This window comes from Mercenaria mercenaria, chromosome 7 (genome assembly GCF_021730395.1).
Source record: "Mercenaria mercenaria strain notata chromosome 7, MADL_Memer_1, whole genome shotgun sequence".
Taxonomy (NCBI): domain Eukaryota; kingdom Metazoa; phylum Mollusca; class Bivalvia; order Venerida; family Veneridae; genus Mercenaria; species Mercenaria mercenaria.
The window spans coordinates 16,543,342-16,568,615 of record NC_069367.1 but is presented as its reverse complement, the minus strand read 5'-3'; the positions used below and the strand labels follow the sequence as shown (position 1 = coordinate 16,568,615).

Genomic DNA, 25,274 nt, shown 5'->3' with positions numbered 1-25,274 from the left:
CACCATCAAAAGCTGACTATGTACATCAAGAAACATAACTTTATACTGCTTTTTGCAAGAATTATTGTCCTTTTTTGGACTTAGAAAATCATGGGTAGGACAATTTTCTATTATACAAAAAAATCAGATGAGCATCAGCACCTGTGAGGCTTGAACCCACATCGGTGAGGGGCAAGTGATTCAAAGTCAGGGACTTTTACCACTTGGGAAAAATATTACTGCATCCTTGGTTATAAAACAGACTTTGGAGACCAGCCTCAAGGCTAAAGAATCTGACTGGCTGATCCTGAGCTTAATGATAAAGTTGACTGATGACAAATCTGCTTTCAGAGATTGTACTTCAAACATAGTTTTTAGCTCACCTGAGCACAAAGTGCTCAAGGTGAGCTTTTGTGATTGCCCTGTGTCCATCGTCCGTCGTCGTCAGTCGTCCGTCCATCGTCAACAATTTGACTGTTAACACTCTAGAGGTCACAATTTTGGCCTAATCTTAATGGAACTTGGTCAGAATGTTACCCTCATGAAAATCTTGGATGAGTTTGATATTGGGTCATCTGGGGTCAAAAACTAGGTCACCAGGTCAAATCAAAGGAAAAGCTTGTTGACACTCTAGAGGTCACAATTTTGGCCCAATCTTAATGAAACTTGGTCAGAATGTTACACTCAATAAATCTTGGACAAGTTTGATATTGGGTCATCTGGGGTTAAAAACTAGGTCACCAGGTCAAATCAAAGGAAAAGCTTGTTAACACTCTAGAGGTCACAATTTTGGCCCAATCTTAATGAAACTTTGTCAGAATGTTACCCTTAATAAAGTCTTGGACGAGTTTGATATTGGGTTATCTGGGGTCAAAAACTAGGTCACCAGGTCAAATCAAAGGAAAAGCTTGTTAACACTCTAGAGGTCATATTTATGACTGTATCTTTATGAAACTTGGTCAGAATGTTACTCATGATGATCTAAAAGTCCAGTTTGAATCTGGGTCATGTAGGGTCAAAAACTAGGTCACCAGGTCAAATCAAAAGAAAAGCTAGTTAACACTCTATAGGCCATATTTATGACCATATCTTAATGAAACTTAGTCAGAATGTTAACCTTGATGATCCATAGGTCATGTTTAAATCTGGGTCAGGTGGTAATGAAAACTAGGTCACCGGGTCAAATCAAAGGAAAAGCTTGTTTACACTGTAGAGGCCACATTTATGACTGTATCTTCATGAAACTTAGTCAGAATGTTAATCTTGATGATCTTTAGGTCAAGTTCGAATCTGGGTCATGTTGGGTCAAAAACTAGGTCACCGGGTCAAATCAAAGGAAAAGCTTGTTAGCACTCTAGAGGCCACATTTATGACTATATCTTCATGAAACTTAGTCAGAATGTTGATCTTGATGATCTTTGGGTCAAATTCGAATCTGAGTTATATGGGGTCAAAAACTAGGTCACCAGGTCAAATCAAAGGAAAAGTTAGTTAACACTTTAGAGGCCACATTTATGACCATCTTAATGATCTTTAGGCCAATAGGTCAGGTGAGCGATACAGGGCCTTCATGGCCCTCTTTTTTAATCTTTGATCCAGTACTGATTTTCCACCTGACATGTCAGGAGATGCAATCCCGTCACAAGCTGTTGTCTCTAGACCATTGTTGTCCTGTATGATTAAAGGAGTCTGTGCTAATCATGAAGCAATAGAAATACATGTTGCATCTGTCATGAGTACCTCTCTGTCTGAATATTGTAATATCATTTAAATTACCTTTTTAGCTCACCTGAGGATGAAGTGCTCAAGGTGAGCTTTTGTGATCGCCCTGTGTCCGTTGACCATCGTCGTCCGTCATCAGTCATCTGTCGTCAACAATTTGACTGTTAACACTCTAGAGGTCACAATTTTGGCCCAATCTTCTTGAAACTTGGTCAGAATGTTACCCTTATAAAAATCTTGGACGAGTTCAATATTGGGTCATCTGGGGTCAAAAACTAGGTCACTGGGTCAAATGAAAGGAAAAGCTTGTTAACACTCTAGAGGTCACAATTTTGGCCCAATCTTAATGAAACTTGGTCAGAATGTTACCCTCAATAAAATTTTGGATTAGTTTGATATTAGGTCATCTGGGATCAAAAACTAGGTCAACAGATCAAATCAAAGGAAAAGCTTGTTAACACTCTAGAGGTCACAATTTTGGCCCAATCTTAATGAAACTTGGTCAGAATGTTACCCTTAATACAATCTTGGATGAATTTGATTTTTGGTTATCTGGGGTCAAAAACTAGGTCACCAGGTCAAATCAAAAGAAAAGTTTGTTAACACTCTAGAGGCCACATTTATGACTATATCTTCATAAAAATTGGTCAGAATGTTACTCATGATGATTTTAAAGTACAGTTTGAATCTGGGTTATGTAGGGTCAAAAACTAGGTCACCAGGTCAAATCGAAGGAAAAGCTTCTTAACACTCCAGAGGCCACATTTATGACCATATCTTAATGAAACTTGGTCAGAATGTTAATCTTGATGAAGTATAGGCCATGTTCAAATCTGGGTCAGGTGGGATCAAAAACTAGGTCACTGTTTCAAATGAAAGGAAAAGCTTGTTAACGCTTTAGAGGCCACATTTAAGACTGTATCTTCATGAAACTTGGTCAGAATGTTAATCTTGATGATCTTTAGATCAAGTTCAAATCTGGGTCATGTGGGGTCAAAAACTAGGTCCCTGTATCAAATTAAAGGAAAAGCTTGTTAACGCTCTAGAGGCCACATTTATGACTGTATCTTCATGAAACTTAGTCAGAATGTTGATCTTGATGATCTTTAGGTCAAGTTCGAATCTGAGTCATATGGGGTCAAAAACTAGGTCACCAGGTCAAATCAAAGGAAAAGTTAGTTAACACTTTAGAGGCCACATTTATGACCATATATTAATGAAAATATCTTGATGATCTTTAGGTCAATAGGTCAGATGAGCGATACAGGGCCTTCATGGTCCTCTTGTTTAAGACTTCTGAGATGCAGCATAAAGAACTACTTTGTTTGAATGTAACGTTTTTGTATTTGAACTTTGGTTGTAATTTCGTTGATTGAGGCATCCACATTATCTACCTACACTTGTATATTACATTCATGAGTGTCCAAATAACTTTTATGCCTTGAATTTTGGTGTTTTTCTTGTTTTCCAGGATATGGAATGACAGGAATAGGTGGAACACATGTAAATAGGAAGGATACATTTAAATATAAACCAGTGGGAAAACTCCTTCTTTTGGTCGAGATAAAGGTATTTTTGTTGCAAAAAGAAAAGCTCTAACTTATTTCAGAGATTAGAACTTATAACCTCTGTTTTAAACGTCATTATGGTCTTTCATATTGCACTAGGCTGAGTTAAATGATTAAACCAATATCAAGGTTATGAGTTCAACAATGAAAATGTCTGACCAATATAGAAGTTCTAAGTTCTGTCATAAGATGAATATTCATTACAGTCTTTTTTCCACAATAGAAATTATTTTGTTGTAATTTCAGTCCGCAGTCCATAAATGTGCCAGTTTATGGTAAATAGAAATGCTTCTTTTTATGCCCCTGAAGGGAGGCATATTAGTTTTCAACTGTCCGTCTGTTTGTTTGTTTGTTCATGACATTTTTTTGCATGAAGGCACTTTTCTCGCGAACCACTGCACCCAGGACCTCTAGACTTCACATGCTGATAATACTTATCGAGTACACAACCCATATTGACTTTGTGGTCACCAGGTTAAAGGTCAAGGTGCTGCTGGGGCATTTGTCACCATTAGTGACAGCTCTTGTTACAATAAATCATAGCTTTTGGCTGAAAAATCCTTAAGACATAAAAATACCATTTTCAGAAATGAAATTATTCAGATCCCAGATCAATTAGGAGCTAACAGATGTTAAGTTTATGCATGAAGCCAATTAAATATATGTATTTGTTCAGATAGTGGATGTAGACACAGGCAAGACTTGTGGTGTAGATGAGGAAGGGGGAATTTGGATCAGATGACCTCAGGTTTGTCTTGGCTATTTCAGTGCACCTGAAGAAAATAAAAACTTCTTCACCGAAGATGGCTGGGTCAAAACTGGTATGCAATTTTCATTTTTTTTTTTTTTACATCTTTATAGGTCATTTGTCAGTGTGAATCTTTAAACCAGTGTCAAGCATTTTGTATAACCAGGAAAAATATTTTAGGAAAAAACATATTTTTTCTCGAGTTATACTTCTGATAAGGTAAGCAAGAGTTCTCTGTGACAAATAAAAAGGTCATGCAACACATTAGACATCATCCACTTCTGATTCATGTGAGAACATGACATATATTTATGGAAACCCAGTTTATGCTGGTACAAAACCTAGGAACAATTAGTTGCTTAATTAGTGGCTTAACTGACTACAATATGTAAATGAAATACAAAAGGTACTGTACAAAAAACCTTAATGATTTGTACCATAGAAACATGGGATGCTGGTCACGACATGCCAGTTACTAGTTGCCAGTTGTCACTTGCTACTTGCCACTTGCCAGTCCAATAAGGGAAAAGTGCTTATAAAATATTTATTTTGGGTAAAGAACTGCAAATAAAAACTTGTTTTGATAGAAAATGACAACATCTAAGTAAGCTTAGTTGTGCATATTTTTAGCTCGACTCTACGAAGTATAAGGAGAGCTATCCTACTTGACCCGGTGTCGGCGTCTTTCCGCGTCCCCACCTTGGTTAAGTTTTCTTAAACTTTCGCTTTTTACAACTTATCTCTGTAATTACTTGATTTGATGTGATTTGATTTTCTCCCCTTTTCACTTAGTTTTTAAGGTTAAAGTTTTGATGCACTTTCACTCTATCTCTGTTATTACTGAATGGATTTGATTCAAACTTAAAATACTTGTTTAACATCATCACCCACACCATATGACACAAGATGCATAACTGTGGCACAAATTTTTTATGAATTAATCCTCCTTTTTACTTAGAATTTCAGGTTCAAGTTTTGATGCACTTTCACTCTATCTCAGTTATTACTGAATGGATTTAATTCAAACTTAAAATAGTTGTTCATCATCATCATCCACGCCATATGACACAAGATGCATAACTCTAGCACCAATTTTTCATGAATTGTTCCCCCTTTTTTTCTTAGAATTTCAGGTTCAAATTTTGATGCACTTTCACTCTATCACTGTTACTACTGAATGGATTTGATTCAAACTTAAAATAGTTGTTCAACATCATCACCCACGCCATATGACACAAGATGCATAACTCTGGCACCAATTTTTCATGAATTATTCCCCCTTTTTACTTAGAATTTCAGGTTCAAATTTTGATGCACTTTCACTCTATCACTGTTACTACTGAATGGATTTGATTCAACTTAAAATAGCTGTTCAACATCATCACCCACACCATTTGGCACAGTTTGCATAACTCTGGCACCAATTTTTCATGAATTATTCCCCCTTTTTACTAAGAATTTCAGAAAGTTTTGATGCACTTTCACTTTATCTGTGTTATTACTGAATGGATTTGATTCAAACTTAAAGTAGTTGTTCAGTATCATCACCCACACTATTTAACACAAGGTGCATAACTCTGGCACCAATTTTTTATGAATTATGCCCCCTTTTACTTAGAATTAAAAGTTAATTTTGATGCATTTTCACTATATCTCAGTTATTATGAAATGCATTTGATTCAAACTTGAAGTAGTTGTTCCACATTATCACCCACATCATATGACACAAGATGCATAACTCTTGCACCAATATTTTATTAAGTATGCCTCCTTTTTGCTTAGGCTATACTTAAATATAGTGTTTTGATACATTTTATCTACCTCTCTTATTACTTAATATTTTTGACACGGACTCTGGCAGCAATTGGCAGCGTTTTTTTTCACCAAAATATTCTGCGAAATTCGGCCCCATTCCCCCTCAAAATATTTTTTTTCCCAAATTCCGATGCCTAAAGTTCCCCTCCAAAAAAAAAAAAATGCAAGTCAATTAAATCATAATTCACTAGTTTATTTTATTTATTTTCATATAGAAAACAAATCACCACGGTATCTTGTGTTTTGTTTACATCGACACCGGTTGGAGTAACTTCCCTTGATAAATCAGAATCATCAAAGTGCTTTATTATTCTGCACAACAACACTGTTGAATGTTAGTCTGTAAATGATTTGCATTCTATTTGTTTGGCCGGGTAGTGTTGAGTTTTCCATCTTCTTGTCAGTCAGGGTTTGATTTTATGCTTTGGGAAGGAACTAATCCGAAGCATACATTTTTTAGCTCACCTGAGCACAAAGTGCTCAAGGTGAGCTTTTGTGATCGCCCTGTGTCCGTCGTCCGTCATCCGTCCGTCGTCATCAACAATTTGACTGTTAACACTCTAGAGGTCACAATTTTGGCCCAATCTTAATGAAACTTAGTCAGAATGTTACCCTCAATAAAATCTTGGATGAGTTTGATATTGGGTCATCTGGGGTCAAAAACTAGGTCACCAGGTCTAATCAAAGGAAAAGCTTGTTAACACTCTAGAGGTCACAATTTTGGCCCAATCTTCTTGAAACTTGGTCAGAATGTTACCCTGAATAAAATCTTGGACAAGTATGGTATTGGGTAATCCGGGGTCAAAAACTAGGTCACCAGGTCAAATCAAAGGAAAAGGTTATTAACACTCTAGAGGTCACAATTTTGGTCCAATCTTAATGAAACTTGGTCAGAATGTTACCCTTGATAAAGTTTTGGATGAGTTTGTTATTGGGTCATGTGGGGTCAAAAACTAGGTCACCAGGTCAAATCAAAGGAAAAGCTTGTTAAAATTTGACTGTTAACACTCTAGTGGTCACAATTTTGGCCTAATCTAAATGAAACTTGGTCAGAATGTTACCCTCAATACAATCTTAAGACAACTATAATATTGGGTCATCTGGGGTCAAAAATTATCAAAAACAAAAAAAAATCAAAGGAAAAGCTAGTTAACACTCTAGAGGTCACAATTTTGGCCCAATCTTCTTGAAACTTGGTCAGAATGTTACCCTCAATAAAATCTTGGACAAGTTCGATATTGGGTAATCCGGGGTCAAAAACTAGGTCACCAGGTCAAATCAAAGGAAAAGGTTATTAACATTCTAGAGGTCACAATTTTGGTCCAATCTTAATGAAACTTGGTCAGAATGTTACCCTTAATAAAGTCTTGGATGAGTTTGATATTGGGTCATGTGGGGTCAAAAACTAGGTCACCAGGTCAAATCAAAGGAAAAGCTTGTTAAAATTTGACTGTTAACACTCTAGTGGTCACAATTTTGGCGTAATCTAAATGAAACTTGGTCAGAATGTTACCCTCAATACAATCTTAGACAACTTTAATATTGGGTCATCTGGGGTCAAAAATTATCAAAAACAAAAAAAAATCAAAGGAAAAGCTAGTTAACACTCTAACTTAGTCAGAATGTTAATCTTGATGATCTATAAGTCAAGTTCAAATCTGGGTCAGTTGGGGTCAAAAACTAGGTCACTAGGTCAAATCAAAGGAAACGCTCGTCAACACTCTAGAGGCCACATTTATGACTATATCCTCACAAAACTTAGAATGTTAATCTTGGTGATCTTTAGGTCAAGTTAGAATCTGGGTCATGTCTGGTCAAAAACTAGGTCACTGGGTCAAATCGAAGGAAAAACTATTTAACACTTTAGAGGCCACATTTATGACCATATCTTAATGAAACTTGGTCAGAATGATAATCTTGATGATCTTTAGGTCAATAGGTCAGGTGAGCAATACAGGGCCTTCATGGCCCTCTTGTTTTAAAGGATTACCTTCCCTTTGTTGTTACTATAAATAACAATAGAGAAAATTAGGAGCTTTCCAGTAGGGGACCCATGCCTTCAAAAGTTCTCAGGCATGCCCATGCTAGAGCGACTCTGTTGCTAGATTTAGCAATGTAACACAAATATTTACAAAACTTTAAATTAGATTTTGTTATTGAATTGACATTTAACTACTTACAGAGCAAGATGTCAGATGATTGGTCAGCAGTGAATAAGAAGCTTAGAGAGCATGGTCTGACCCCTGTAAAGTTGCAGCATCCAGCTGATATACATCATACCTCAGGTACTAAGTGATATAGAGAGCATGCATTTTTCTTGCAGTTATTGCACCATTCTTACAAAACAATTTGAGCCGTGCCATGAGAAAACCAATATAGTGCATTTGCAACCAGCATGGATCCATGCAGTCTGGTCAGGATCCATGCTGTTCACTTTCAAAGCCTACCGCAATTAGAGAAACCATTACGAACAGTATGGATCCTGACCAGACTGTGTGGATGCGCAGGCTGGTCTGGATCCTTGCTGATCGCATATGCACTATGTTGGTTTTCTCACGGCACTGCTCATTTCTTAAACAGCTGATAAATAATAAAGATTTTTTCCAAGTGATGTCCTGCAAAAGTACAGCATGAAAAGCAATAATTACCAAATTTTGAAATACATCTGAAGACTAATGTATTTTACACTCTCTCATGCCATTTTGAATGTGTATGAAATGGCAGAAATTTGAAATAGGTATACAGAACTGATGCTGAAGTTGTTATTTGAACTACAATTTGACTGGTTCAAGGAGTTTTTCAAGAGAAGGGTAGGGGCTCTTTTTATGTTTTGCTGTAGCTTTGAAAATATATAATAATATGACACGAAAGATCTTTTTAAAAAGAATATTGGAATGATTACATTTGGAAAAATCATGGCTGTTAGTGAGTCTGCTTTCCACATATGTTTTAAACCCATTTGAGCTCTGAAACTTAGGTGAGCAATTTACAGCTGTCGTGATCCTCTTGTTTATGAAGAATGTATAGGGATTGGGGAGCATGCTTTTTTTCTGTAAATGTGGTTTGTTTACTAATAAAAATAATTAGTTTCTGTTTTAGGATCTATGGTTTGTCTAGACAGTAACAATAATAAGATGGTGAGAGAGAACTTCCCATCACTGATGGCAGACTGCGATCACAGACAGACCCTTGTACAGGACCTCATCACCAAGAATAACCAACTCAAGTAAGTTGTGAAATATTTATGAATAAAGTTCAACTGTAAGTACTTACCAGGCTTGTTGTGTAGGTACATACGCTTATATACATGTATTAAGAAATTTCCCATCAAGTTATCTAGAATTCTAACACGACTCGCAAAATAACTTACATTTATGTAGAGCAAAATCTGTTTCGGGTTATTCTGCAATAAACCACTCGCGTGCAGTGATGTTATCTGAATAACCAGGCTTTTTCGTTCTTATGCGAAACAATATACCACTCAGGCCTACAGCCGTTGTGATATATTCTTACACATAAGAACTCAAAGCTTGTGTTATACTACAATAAACCATGTTTGGGAACTTATTATTTCTTAAATACAATATAGTGAAACCTATGTTAAATCATGAAATCGGTTTCATTGAAAATAACCACTCTCGGCTGGAAATTCCTCAATTGATGACTTTCGTTTATGTTGTGGGTTGTTTTGCGTAGGGAGTCAACACTGTACTGTTGTTAAATTAGATTCAATTACTTGTATGTATATACCCCTTTAACTCTTGTGTAGAGAAACAATTTATGAATTTTTTATGAATTTCAAAATTAATTGCACTAAAAGTGTTTTGTGAAAGTCTACTGTAATTCTCCGGATGTAGCTATATTTCATTTTCAACACTTAACATGTTTAATAAGTTGCACGGGGGATTATTTCATATACCCATGATTTTTAGCTCATCTAATTTTTTGAAAAAAAATGATGAGTTATTGTCATCACTTGAGCGGTTTCGGCGCCGGCATCGGCGTTGCCTGGTTAAGTTTTATGTTTAGGTCAGCTTTTCTCCTAAACTACCAAAGCTATTGCTTTGAAACTTGGAACACTTGTTCACCATCATAAGCTGACCCTGTATAGCAAGAAACATAACTCCATCCTGCTTTTTGCAAGATTTATGGCCCCTTTTGTACTTAGAAAATATCAGATTTCTTGGTTAAGTTTTATGTTTAGGTCAACTTTTCACCTAAACTATCAAAGGTAGGGGTGGGTATTGCCACGAAAATTGGTATTGCGATATATTGCAATATTGTATGTGGATATTGCAATATACTGCGATATATTGTACCAGTTATTTGATGAACAAAAACATGACGAATCATACTGCTTTTTTTTCAAATTTATTCAATTAAAAATGACTAGTATCAACAGCACGAGTGTTTGCTCGACCTTCTCAATAAATAAAAATACCGGTAAACAAAAAAAAAAAGTTTTGACTAGATTATGACGCCGATTACCAGATATTCAAAAGCGAAAGTAGACTGCGTCAAAATATTATTTAGTTTATTGTGCGGCACTGCATTCGGTTTACGAATACAATCATATAACACAGGTTGCTCAATTCACCGATTATAAACGAGGAAAGTGGTATAGCTGTTGTATGAATAATAAATTCTAGTTGATAGAAAAATCACTAATGAGTCAATGACAAATACGAAATTATATTTATCTAAATTTTTTTTATTGGTTTTATTAGCTCACCTGTCACATAGTGACAAGGTGAGCTTTTGTGATCACCATTCGTCCGTCGTCCGTCGTCAGTCCGTCTGTGCCCGCAAAATGATGGTTAAGTGACTGCATAACGGTACTTTCTCTTTGATGTCATTCATTCCGTTCTGTTTATGTGACTATTTTTCTTTTTATGTGACTGTTAGAACAAAAGAGAGAACAATGGGGGAGTCACATAAAGACCGTTTCGTTAGAACGTCCGTCCGTGCGTCCGTCAACAATTTCTTGTCTGCACGATAGTGGTTTCATTTATAATTTTATTTTAACCAAACTTGCACACAACTTGTATCACCATAAGATCTCGGTTCCTTTCTTGAACTGGCCAGATCCCATTATGGGTTCCAGAGTTATGGCCCCTGAAAGGGCCAGTATTAGCTATTTTGACCTTGTCTGCACAATAGCAGCTTCATTTATGATTTGATTTTAACCAGACTTGCACACAACTTGTATCACTATAAGATCTTTGTTCCTTTCTTGAACTGGCCAGATTCCTTTATGGGTTCTAGAGTTATGGCCCCTGAAAGGGCCAGAATTAGCTCTTTAGACCTTTTCTGCACAATAGCAGCTTCATTTATGATTTGAATTTAAACAAACTTGCACAAAACTTGTGTTGCTATAAGATCTCTGTTCCTTTATTGAATCGGCCAGATCCCATAATGGGTTCCAGAGTTATGGCCCCTGAAAGGGCCAGAATTAGCTATTTTGACCTTGTCTGCACAATAGCAACTTCATTTATGATTTGATTTTAACCAAACTTGCACACAACTTGTATCACTACAAGATCTTGGTTCCTTTCTTGAACTGGCCAGATTCCATTACGGGTTCCAGAGTTATGGCCCCTGAAAGGTCCAGAATTGGCTATTTTGGCTTTTGCAGCCATATAGAGACTTCATTTATGGTTTCTTTTTATACAAAGTTCCAAAATATCTTCAACAACAATAGATGTTGGATTCCATGACAAATCAGATCCAATCGTAGGTTATTTTATATCTGATTACCTCCCCTGATTGTAGTCAAAATGGATTTATATCGGTAAGTACTTATAGGACTTACTTGAAATTTCATTATTGTCATTAGTTGGACTGAGCCAATCAGGGTAGATAACCATGGACTGATTTTATGTCAAATTACCTCCCTTTATTTCAAATTAAAATGGGTATATCTCCGTAACTAATGAAGATACTGATCTGAAATTTCATTTATGTCAACAGATTTATTTGGCAGATCCTTCTTTTGTTCACTTTCAACAGTTTTCTTTTTAATTACTTCCCTTTTACGTTACTATAAATAGCTTATTTTTAGTAACTTTTTTATTATTGGCCGTAGGGAAAAACCGAGACCACTTTTTTGTGGTACAACATGGATGGTACCTCCAATTTTTAGGTGTATTTTGACATATCTGTACCTTGTAAGAATTTTGTTTTCTTTTTGGTTAAATTTCTTTCCTTTGTTGTTCCTGTCCTTTGGACTTAGATATTTTTTCTGAGGACCTTCTTGTCCTCAAGTGCAGTGATAACAGGTGAGCGATATAGGGCCATCATGGCCCTCTTGTTATGTGGAACTGGGTCCGTAAAATAGCTGTAAACCTGTCTGCTACCTGCACCGGAAATGAAAGGAGAAAAATGAAAACAAAGTTGAATCGTGCTGGCAAGAAAAGGAATTTTTTTTGTGAATCTTCTTGGTTTACGTTAGTGTTACTTAATGTTATAAAATAACCGGTATTCGAAAATCATATCGCAATATCGTATCGTCGGAAAAAACATCGCAATAACCGGTGTACCGCGGTATATCGCCCACCCCTAATCAAAGGTATTGCTTTGAAACTTGGAACACTTGTTCACCATCATAAGCTGACCCTGTACAGCATGAAACATAACTCCATCCTGCTTTTTGTAAGATTTATGGCCCCTTTTGGACTTAGAACATATCAAATTTCTTGGTTAAGTTTTATGTTTAGGTCAACTTTTTCTCTTAAACTATCAAGCTATTGCTTTGAAACTTGCAACACTTGTTCACCATCATAAGCTGACCCTGTACAGCAAACAACATAACTCCATCCTGCATTTTGCAATAATTATTGCCCCTTAGACTTAGAAAATCATTTTCTTGGTTGAGTATTATGTTTAAGTCAACTTTTCTCATAAACTATCAAAGCTATTGCTTTAAAACTTGCAACAGTTTATCACCATCATAAGCGGACGCTATACGTCAAAAAACATAACTCTGTCCTGCTTTTTGCAAGAATGATGGCCCTTTTTAGACTTAGAAAATCATGGGTAGGACAATATTTCTATTATACAAAAAAATCAGATGAGTGTCAGCACCCGCAAGGGGGTGCTCTTGTATTAAATATGGAAGTATGAGATACCAGCCTATCTGATAGCGTCAGAACTGAATGAAATACTGTCATATTTTTATTTGTATAGTGTAACTAGAAGTTTGAAATACCTTTTGTTACCCATACAGGGAAGAATTGGACAGGCAGACAGAGCTTACAGAAAAATACTTTAGTAAAATGAAGGACCTGAAATCATGTTAGAAAGTTCAAGAGCAAGGGTGAAGGTTGGTTTTTCTCTTGTTGTTGTAAAACATTTAATGTAAGACATATATATTGAGATGGGGGTTGGAGGTCAAAGGTAACAGCTACAGTGACCTTTGGAGCTGAAAAACAGTTTCCGCTCAGTGGCAGGAGCACTTTGGACTTTACATACAACTGTTGAATTTAAAGGATGTTTTTCTTTGGACAAGTGATGAGCCCTTTTTTTTTGTAGGGTCAATACTTAAAGGGTCAAGGTCACCTGGTCAGGGTCACCTGACCTTGAGACTGGAAACATTTCTGATCAGTTACTTAAGAAACTGGCCTTGGCCTTCAAATTTATTAGCATGATTGGCTGTAGCAAGCAGATAGGCATGTTTTTAAGTCAATAGGTCAAAGTTGCAGTATAAAAAAATACATATACATTTGCATCTTGACAGGCCATCATGGACGATAAGTGTTGTGCAGTCAACTCTAGTTATATCTTACAGGTAGAGGAAGACTATTTACAATGTAAATATCTAGTAGGCATTGTAACTGAAAATACAAACTTCAAGTAGGAGCTATCTATATTAAATATGTGTAGTTACTTGCATCAAAATTCAAGGACTGAAAAAATTACTAAAATATCATTTCATGAAAAATAATTATTTGAGCTGAAAAAAATGATCCCACATGAAATATTTGGAAAAAATGGAGACAACTCCCCAAAGACTTTATGATAGGCTTAGATGACTATTGACCTAGAACCTCTTGCAAACTATGCACTTTTTACCTCTAATCATGAAAAAAGCATGCATACCTGCCACATGGATTAGCAGCCTGAATACAAAACTATGTAAAGATCAAATAATTGATTGCCCTGGAGAAAGTAGGACATTTTTTGTGGTGAAATTTGTCAACAAACAGACGATTTTTTTTTTTAAAAGTCAAAACCCACAGAATTTCACAAGGTGAAGTATGTTGAAAAGGCTACTGCTGGAAAGAGAACAATCTAAACTACCCATACATATGCATCAAAATATCTAGAAATATGAGAAAATCCAAGAAATCAATTTCAAGACTGTTAGATGCATAACTGTTTAATCAAACATGGCATTTATCATAGATAGGTTAATTTTCCTTTGCACTGATATAACATAGGCAGGATTAGGATTAAGAAACGGTGTTCACTCAACAATTTCACTATATAAACAGATTGTTTCCCTTGTGTAAAGAAGGCTTAGGGTAAGTCTCTATATCTAGTCTTATAAAAATCTTTCAAATGGGTTTAGGTTTGTACATTAAATGCTAAAAATATTTAAACAAGATTACAGGAACTGCACCCTTCCCTGTCAGTAAATTACATAATTTAGCGATGTAGGAGATAAATATGACCTAAAAATTAAAAAATGCCTGCCTTCCGTCTAAACATTTTGAGAAATAATTATTCAGACATATGTCCATGATTTATAATCTACACTTAATATGTTGTATCTTGCTTTATATATACAGGAACTGGAGTCAGCCGATCCTGCCAGATCTCAGACAGATGATGTTTGGGACATTAATGAGCGTGTCAACAACACAAGGATGCAGTAGTAGCCAAAACTAAAGATCTAGAATATTAATGTAAACAACAAGAAAAAGAGCTAGACAGATTAAAAGATAAACTACGTAATAGAGCTCTATGTCTCTTCAGGTAATGGAGTCATTTTATTCATATACTTGACTGTAAAATTTCATACACTCCCCTGTGTGGTTTGAATTTTTTACTACTGATAGACAAAGAAGAACTGTTGTGAAATATTGGTATTTTAATGCATTATGGTTAATACATAGAGGATATTACACGAGTGTCTTTTCATATTCAATTTATTTAAAAGAGTTGAATATAATAATAAAAAGCAAGGCCCTGTCTAGCATTTTGTCAATTTTATTCAGTGAGTGTTGTGTTTGTACCTAGGTGGGTTCTCATATTCTCATATTTAAATAAATAAGGCAGAATAAACTAATAAACATTTATTCATTCTTCATTCATACATATAGATGTGTGTGCATTACTAACGCTATCAGAGAACTCCCCTCACAGAGAGCCTGCGGTTTAACCAAGCATGCTACATGTAATATGATACACTAGCATATACAACATCACTTTCCTTCTTCTTTTTTTTTAAATTATGCATGCATTAAATATTTACTGATTCTAAATTAAAATAGGAAATTGAAAATAATGCAGTTTAATAAAGTACAAATTGAATTCAAAATTCCATCACGAAAGCTATTTATTCCTAAAACAATAAACTCCTAAAGCTATTAATATAATTTCCAAAAATGTTTTTCCACTGTCACAATTCATTCACGCAGTTCAATCAAAACATTAAACTAAGTTCAAGATAGTTCATGGCATGTCGACACATGGTTGTAAAATTAATCCATTTGTAAACAGTATAGCAATTTAGGGTGGTAATGAATTAATGTTCTTGTCATATCAAATTGACATGATATCGTATGTTATTATCAGAAATTTAAACTTTGTGGCGGTTTAATACCACAACATTTTAGGTGCAAACAATGTTTAATTCCATGTTTCACAAAATTTATGTCAACTGTACTCATTTTCACAGATGTAATCTTTGTATTTTTCTGGTTTTTTCGACATGCGCTTTTTCTTTTCATGGGACGTATTTTCCGAAAACGGCGTTTCGTACTTTTTTAAATGAGTGACATCCCTTTTATACTGCACCCCATCTCTCTCTATGGTAACCGAATTCCCGTGTTTCTGCGTAACAATATAAGGTTTAGACGAAAAACGCATGTCTGTTTTATCTTTCTTTTTGTTTCTTAACAAGACTAAATCACCTACAGAAATGGAATTTTCTACTGCATTCATTCTTTGATCCGTATACTGTTTTGATTTTTCTTTTTTCTCGCAGTCTCTGTCTCTTACAGATTGATCGGAAAGATCGAATTTTCCGTATTCCTGTAAGCATGGGACTTTGGTCCTAATTTTACGACCGTACAGGACTTACACCTGTAGTAGCATGCGGGCTACTGCGATACATCAATAAATATGTCTGAAGCTCATGTTTCCAAGTACGTTTTTCAGCAATTGCTATGCGAATACGCTTCATTATGTTTGACATCTGTCTTTCTACTTGCCCATTTTGATATGGCGCTAAGGGCATAGAATGTGTGAGTTTAATGCCATGTTCTTTTAGAAATGACTTGAAATAGTCACTTGTAAAATAACTTGCATTATCAGTCCTTAAAAGGAAGCATGTTCCGTGTCTCGCAAACATTTTCATTAGAACTGTAGCAATATTTTCCGATGTGGTGGATTTTATGATGTCTATTTCCATAAATCGGCTGTAAAAATCTGTTACCACTACTAAATGTTCACCTGTCGGAAGTGGTCCTAATAAGTCACATGCTAAATATTCCCACGGTCCGCTAGGTAGATCCGTCGGTTTTAGTGGCTCCGGAGGTGCGGAGGGCCTTCTAATTGACACCCATGACAAGATTTACAATATTTCTCTATATCTTGATCTATCTGTGGCCACCATACGCGTGTACGAAGTGACTGTTTCATTGACACTATACCTGGATGACCACTATGTGCCGCTTCGAGTATTTTCGTTCTTAATTCTTTTGGTACCACAATTCGCGTACCTAAGCACTAAGAATCCAATAGCCGACAATTCGTTTTTAACAATCAAATATTCCTTAAATGGAATTTTGTACCATAAACCATACATCAAACAGTCACGAATTGAAGACATTTCAGGGTCGTATCTAGACGCTTTTTCTATTTCTCGCGTTGTTACCGCTTCAGGCGTTGCGGCACGTGCTATATTCATGATATAGTTATCATCATCTATAAAATATGACATCCGTTTCTCTTTATCATCAGCCAATAATCTACTCAGACAATCTACAATCAAACAATCTGAAATGTTCTCGCGGCTTGGGACACGGCGCACTGTATATCTATATCCCTGCAATCGCAAGACCCATCTTTCGATTCGCGCACTTGGTTTTGATTTTGGCGCGAAAATGTACTGAACAGCTTTACAATTAGTAACAAGTTCAAAGTCAATGCCGTGTAAATATGTGTGAAATATCTCGACTCAACATTAGTTAAACTGCGGCTAGCATAACAAATAACATGGTAATCATTGCCTTGACGTTGAGTGAGAACAGCTGAAAGCCCATAGGGACTTGCATCGGTCACGACTTGTGTTTTGGCCTTTATGTCGAAATAACCTAATATTTCCGCACTTGCCAATTTCTGTTTCAATGTATCAAAGCTATTTTGCTCTTCGCGGCCCCATTTAAACATGACATTTTTTCGTGTGAGTTTTCTCATCGAATCTGAAATTGAAGCCAGATTTTGAATATACCTAGCATTGAAATTGACTAATCCTAAGAATGACCTAACTTCCGCAATATTTCGTGGTGCTCTTGCGTTGAGCACATCGCGCACTTTACTTTCGGTTGGACCAACCCCATGTTCGGACAATACGTTTCCCATGAATGTCACTTTTGACATTTCAAATTGACACTTTGATGGGTTTAATGTGAACCCTTTTTCATGTAACACTCTGAGCACATTTTCTAAACACTTCTGGTGTTCATCTTTTGTAGGCGCGTGCACTATTATATCATCCATAATGTTACGTGTGCCAGGGCAGTTTTGTAGAACTTGTTCAAGCACTTTCTGAAACATTTCACTAGCACAGCTAACTCCCTGGAGAAATCTTTTGTAACGGAACATTCCAACATGAGTTATGAACGTAGTTATTTCCCTTGAATCAGGATGAAGCTCGGGTTGATGATAGGCATTTGAAATGTCTAGCTTACTATACACTGTTGATCCGTTCAAATTGTACAGCACCTCGTCTACGGTAGAAATCTGGTGTCGTACCCGCTTCACATCGATAACAAGCCTAATATCGTCGTCTCCTTTAGGCACTACAACAACTGGGCTTACCCAGCGGCTAGGACTGTTTACTCTTTCGATTATATCATTGTTTTCTAGTTCTAATAGCTTTTTCTCTAGCTTTTCTCTGAGACTGAAGGGTATACGCCTTACCGATTGAACAACTGGCTCGATTTTTTCATCAATGGGAATTTGCAATTGAAAATCTTTCATTTTCCCTATTCCTTTGAACAATTCTGGGTTTTCACCCATGATGTCCTCTTTGACCAAATTCACTTCTGGTCCGATCCTTAGCACACTGAGACTTATTGACGTGTCTTTACTAAGCAATGCTTGTCCCTTACCGTCCAAAACTGAGAATTCTACATCATCAATAGTCATTGAATAGAATTCAATTTTCGCACGAAATATACCAAGCAATTTGAGAAAATTCCATGTACTTTTGTCAACAATGTTACAACTAGCTCCTGAATCTATAACCATATTCAGCGGAATGTTACCGACGTTGTCTGTTATTTTATTTGACACATTCCCAATTCATTTGATATTAAAAAGATATTCATTTTCACTGTCTGAGGATGTTTCATTTTCAAGTGATCGAACTTTCTGTTTTGGTTGTATCTTTTTCCTTTTAGATTTACACTTTACTGCAAAATGTCCAATAAAGCCACATTTTGTACATGCTGCACGTGCTGCTGGGCAATTTGGGTCTTTAGCCATGTGGCCCCTGCGGCCACAGCTGTAACATTCTACATGCGTTGGCGGTGCCTGTTGACGAAATCTGCCTCTACCTCTGTTTGCACGTTGTTGTCTTTGACGCATAGTCGATTGTTTCAGTGAAACGTGGTGTCATCTTTTTGTTGCTGTTGTGTACTTTGATTTTCCATTTTTGTGGCACTGTCTTGTGCACGTTTGAACGTTGATGACAGTTCCAAAACTTTTTCTAATGTTAAATCTTTATGACTGAGAAACTTTCTGCGTAACGTTGTAGATGTGCACTTTTCAATAATCTGGTCTCGTATTCTGTCATTTGTGTCATTAAAGTCACATGAAATACTTAGTTGTTTAAGTCGCGTAGCAAAGTCCTGGATAGTTTCATTCTGTTTCCGTTTTTGTGCCCCCCCATGAGTGGTGGGGGCATATAGATTTGGTCTTGTCCGTGCATCCGTGCGTCCGTCCGTCCGAAGTTCGTGACACGCCTAGCTCGAAAAGTATTTGATATAAATTGTTGAAACCTTGCATGAGTCTTTATCATGATATGAACTTGCGCACCTCCTATTTTTCGTCTGGCTCCACCCCCTATTTTCAGAGTTATGGCCCCTGAAATAGTCAAAAATGCACATTTTGACCTTGTGACATGCCTAGCTCAAAAAGTATTTGATATAGATTCATGAAACCTTGCATGAGTCTTAATTATGATATGAACTTGCGCACCTCCTATTTTTCGTCTTGCTCCGCCCTCTATTTTTAGAGTTATGGCCCCTGAAATAGTCAAAAATGCACATTTTAAACTTGTGACATGCCTAGCTCAAAAAGTATTTGATATAGATTCATGAAACCTTGCATGAGTCTTAATCATGATATGAACTTGCGCACCTCCTATTTTTCATCTTGCTCTAACCTATATTTTTAGAGTTATAGCCCCTGAAATGGTCAAAAATACACATTTTCACCTTGTGACACGCCTAGCTCAAAAAGTATTTGATATAGATTCATGAAACCTTGCATGAGTCTTAATCATGATATGAACTTGTGCACCTCCTATTTTTCATTTGGGTCTGCCCCGCAATTTTCAGAGTTATGGCCCCTGAAGTAGTCAAAAATGCACATTTTCACCTTCTGACATGCCTTGCTCAAAAAGTATTTGATATAGATTCATGAAACCTTGCATGAGTCTTAATCATGATATGAACTTGTGCACCTCCTATTTTTCATTTGGGTCCGCCCCCTATTTTTAGAGTTATGGCCCCTGAAATAGTCAAAAATGTACATTTTCACCTTGTGACACACCTAGCTCAAAAAGTATTTAATATAAATGGTTGAAAACTCGCATAAGTCTTTATCATGATATAAACTTGCACACCTCTAATTTTTTGGCTGGCTCCACCCCTTATTTTTAAAGTTATGGCCCCTGAAATAGTAAAAAAATGCACTTTTTCACCTAATTATATACCTAGCTCAAAAAGTATTTGATGTAAATTCAGGAAACCTTGCTGGAGTCTTTATCGTGATGTGACACACTTGGCATTCTTCTTGAGAATCTTAGCTCTTATTACAGAGTTATGGCCCTTGAAATAGCCAAAATAGTGGATTTTATGTTTGTGATGCTCATAGCTCAAAAAGTATAGCGCCTAGAATAATGAATCCTTTTCATAAAATGTTTGTTGAGGATGATACCCCATTAAGACTGCAAACATTCGAATTATTGCCACTTAATTGTGACAAATGTACCAGTGGGGGGCACACCCAGTGTCCTACAGACACATTCTAGTTCTGAATTGAATTTGTGTCGTTCATATGATACATTGAGTTTCGGCCTGAAATAATTATTCAATGCATCAACTGCGGCGTCAAAATTATTGTCATTTCCAGTATTGTCCAGTGTTTCGAAAATCCCTTGCACTTTTGGTCCTACCAGATGCAGCAGTAGTGCTCGTTTTTGTGATTTGTCCGTGACGCCCGAACCGACAACGAAGTATTGAAACGATTTCAGCCATTGCTCCCATTTGCTTGGCAAGCTACTAGGGTCTCCTGTCATATTAAAGTGTTCCACACTAGGTACAGATAATGCTTTTGCCATTTTCTTTATTGTTAATTTTTTTAACCCTTTCACGAATTTAATCCAAATTGTTTTACAATTGTTGCTTTTTTACTGAAACGGAATTTAATCCTGCACACATTTCTTTCTTTAGGAAGTTAATCCACAATGTTTTGTCAACTTGTTTGATTCACGAAATTTAATCCAATATTTTTTTCTGTTCAGAATTTAATCCAACTGTTTCAGTTTAATGAATTTGTCAAACAAAATCAAATCCATCATTTTCCTTCCGGAATTTAATCCAAAATTTTAAAACTCATTGATATCCCATCCTCGTCGCCATTTGTTGTGTTTGTACCTAGGTGGGTTCTCATATTTAAATAAATAAGGCAAAATAAACTAATAAACATTTATTCATTCTAGAGTGGTGGAACCTATGCTCGCGGTATTTTGTACATATATAATCTTTTTAAGAAGCAAGAAAAAAATATTATTTTGTTTTGCCTATACAAAAACATAAAGTTATCCTCCTTTTATCGAAACATATTGTTGATGTGCGTCATCACGTGACTTAGTCGTCTAGTGAGCTATCGACACGGCATACGTGAAAAGGTGAAAATTCATCCTGAAGGGAACCTATGCTGGCGGTATGTAATATCGATTAAACTAAGGACGAAAAAAAAAAAATCAGCAGGCTTAAAATGAACAAACAAGCATATGCGAATATAATATTTAGCACATTACTCATTTATTATGTGAAAAACAAAAGAAATGAGGATAAAATTTAGTATGTGCCTCTATGTGTATATTTCCCTTACAGAAATAGAGTCACTATTAGAACAAAGCTTAAAAACATATAATAATGTTGTTTAAAAACAGAATGTTCAAGTATTAAAGATTCAAACAATAACAGTGATTAACTCGCTAATGTTTTCTACACTTCTTTCTTTGTGTAGGAAATTTACTCCTCCCTACATCTCAGAAAAAACCATTTGGACTTTGTCAAAATACTAAGATCAACATCGATCTTTTCATGGTTCGCAAGTCTATCGTAGTGTAGCCAGGCGTCACATTCATCCCATCTTGCTCTTAAATGTATCTTATATCTGAATGTAATGCATGATTTCTAATAAAAAACTAACTTTAGTTAGTGATTTTGACATATTTGTGTGAGATTTGTGCGACGGATACAGATTGTGTAAAATGTATCGGCTACTGTATACGTCACGTGAGCGGCACGCACGGCTATCGCTACGTTTGTTGTAAAGGCATTTCACCACTGACCGGTGTTGAACATAGCATGATGAAATATTTTTTATCAGTGTTTCTGCAGAAAGAATATTTATCGAAATACCGCGAGCATAGGAATACCGCGAGCATAGGTTCCACCACTCTACATTCATACATATAGACGTGTGTGCATTTCTAACGCTATCAGAGAACTCCCCTCACAGAGAGCCTGCGGTTTAACCAAGCATGCTACATGTAATATGATACACTAGCGTATACAACAATGAGTTTCATAAATTTAACATGGAAAGACAAATGCAATAATTTTTTATCATGTGTAAGCTTTTCCTGCTGAAACAGCAAAATTTCGCCTTTCTTTACCTGTTATAGACAAACCAATTCGGCAAACGTCTGCTATGCAAAAAATGACACTGACACAAACAAACATACTGTATAAATGACATTATCCTGGTTTACTGTAGGAGGAACGACGGAATAAGACAGTGACAGAAGTGTTTCAAGAGTTCCGACGGAGAACTGCGAGGGCTTACCATACCATGGATGATAAACTGTTAGATATAATTGACACATATGAACGACAGTTACAGAATTTGCAAAAAGATTTGGAAATGTATAGGTACCTCATTTGATCGATATAACTGAAATCCGTTAAGCTGGGAAAATTCATTGATGTATTTGATAGTTTAACTTTTAACAGTCTTCCTTAAATAGATGAAGTCATTTGGGTTAGTGGACACTGTTGTGTTGTGCTTGCTGACTTTCACCATGGTTAATTGGGTGGATTTACTGTCGTTAAATAATTTTAAGAAGTTTGCATATGCATAAAGACCTTAAAAATTTGTGCCACATACATCTGAAGAAGTATTTGACCTGGAATCATGAAACCAAGGAAGAATATTGTTCAGCATGTGAATTTGTGCACCTTGAGATTTGTTTGGGATTTCAGTTCTCAAGACCAGGGTTATGGCCTGTGACGTAATCAAAATGCATAATTAGGGCTTGAACTTCTGTGTCACACTTACCTCAAAACGTATTTGATCTAGAGTCACAAATCCTTTTAGGAATATTATTGAGCCTATGAAGTTATGCACCTGGGGTACTGGTTTTATTTGGGATTTAACCCTACCTCTCCCAGTTTCTTTTCTCTTCCAGTTACATGATGATTTTTTTTGTAGTATCAAAACCCCCATTCCACACTGCTGATGACTCTTTCCTATAACACAAGGTAATGTAAACGTTTACTTAGTTTTGCATTGTCAACAAGTAACATATGACAATACAGTGATAGAAAGTGTGTGGGTTGGGGGCACCATTGTCCTACGGACACACGACTTTAGTTATACATGTATTATGAACATACTTTCTCCTGCATATATATTATTCAGTTATGTACCGGTAACAAGTATTGATGTTTTACTATGTTACAGATCTGTTGGAGATGTAGACAGATCAGAAGGTTCTGAAGAAGATGAGAATTCCTCTTTCTATTCCATACCTAAGGAACAGGAGACTTCCGGCAACTTTAAATCATTAATCAGGGTTTGTCATTATTTTGATCAGCATTCATGTATTTTCTTTATCAACTTATGTATAAGTATTTATTCCTTTCAACATTAAACTTTTAAACATTTCAGAAGCATCTGTGGAAAATTTAAAGTATCTTAAAACTCAAGAGTTAATTTTGTAATGAAAACTGCCTAAATCTCCCAACATCAAAATGTATTTACTTATTGTACAATCAATAATGTAAAAATTATTATTTAAAGTCAGGTTTTTAATGGAACATGCTCCATGTGTTATAATTGCAGTTGTTTTCAAATAAAATTGCTTTCTGTATTTGACAAATTTAAAGGCATACCAATTAAATGTGTTTTTTTGTTTTATAATGAACACAGAATATGTCTGTTCTTATTTGGTGAACAACAGGGTATGTGTTGACACAGTGAACATACAGTTTGTATTGCTTTGTTATTTTGCAAACATCTGAGTTATGGGTTGCCTTATAATGATGAACATAGAGTTATGCATTGTCTTATAATTTGATGAACATAGTGTTATGGTTTGTCTAATAATTTGGTGAACATAGAGTTATGCGGCGCCTTACAATTTGGTGAAAATAAGAGTTATGTGTTATCTTATAATTTGGCAAACAAGTTATGCATTTTTCTATAATTTGGTGAACATACAGTTATGCGTTGCCTTACAGTTTGGTGAACACAGAGTAAGTGTTAACTCATTTAGTGAACATAGAATATTTGTTGCCTTGTTATTTGGTAAAAATGTTTTTTTGATATTTTCAGGCCTATGAGAGGCAAATTAAAGAATTGAACAAACAAGTAAAGAAACTGGAGAAGGAGAAAGAACTCATCAAGCTTGATGTTGGTGCAAGGTATGTCTTTACTGCTCAATATGTTTAGTGTTACCTCAGATTATGATATTATTATTCACTAAAAGACAGATATTCTCTGTTCAGATAAATAATTTTCTGAGTAGATTAAGCTCTAGAACATTTTCCAAGTAGGTTGAACACTCTAGAGCAGGTAATTTTGCTCTTACATCTGGCTGGCTTGTGGCAGGTCAGAGCCAGCTGTTTCTAGAAATTGCACCTGCAAGTCTTCCACTTATATGCAGAAAAGTCACCATGTGACTTTAGTTATGTAAAACTAAGTGTGCTCTAAGCTTCCTCAGTGAGTTTGTGTGGTACTTCTAGTTTAGTCATGCCTCTTTGTACTGTAGTGAATAGATTAAAACAGTAGGGGATTTTGTATCCCAGGCCATTTGCTAGTTTTTTCATCACTAGTATGACTGTTTTGAATTGTTCAGGTAGAATCACCTTATCATATGCTTTTAAGTATTGTCTTAATTAAGGCTGGTATTCCACAAGTAAATACAGTCAGGTCTTGTGTTAGAGACCACCCAAGGGACAGGCAAAAAGTGGTCTCTTAAGATAACGGTCTCTTAGGACAAAGTACGGAAATTGGGCATAATATATTGGACTTAAGTTGTCATGTGGTTTTCATTTGGTGTATGTAAGAGACACATTGGTTAAGGATGCAGATAAAATACATGTTATTCATATCAATTTAATAGTTTGAAATTCTCTTCATTTTATGCAAGTGTTTCAGAATAAAGATTAACATATGCATGAAATATTTACATACATCAGTAAAACTTCAAAGTGTAATAAAGTGTGTGTTTTACTTCGATAAAATCAGCT

General features: G+C 35.9%; 1 protein-coding gene across 1 annotated transcript in view; it reads left to right on the top strand.

The window, feature by feature from the left end:
• LOC123554840 (uncharacterized) overlaps positions 1-25,274 on the top strand; it is a 76,366-nt gene that overhangs the window by 23,011 nt on the left and 28,081 nt on the right. Inside the window, exons 3-11 of the mRNA XM_053547701.1 lie at positions 3,173-3,270; positions 3,946-4,090; positions 8,015-8,117; positions 8,932-9,058; positions 13,058-13,153; positions 14,622-14,808; positions 22,519-22,673; positions 23,485-23,596; positions 24,358-24,446. Coding sequence (XP_053403676.1) covers positions 14,797-14,808; positions 22,519-22,673; positions 23,485-23,596; positions 24,358-24,446 — 368 coding nt within the window. The 5' untranslated portion in view covers positions 3,173-3,270; positions 3,946-4,090; positions 8,015-8,117; ... (1 more) ...; positions 13,058-13,153; positions 14,622-14,796. The remainder of the gene's footprint in view (positions 1-3,172; positions 3,271-3,945; positions 4,091-8,014; positions 8,118-8,931; positions 9,059-13,057; positions 13,154-14,621; positions 14,809-22,518; positions 22,674-23,484; positions 23,597-24,357; positions 24,447-25,274) is intronic.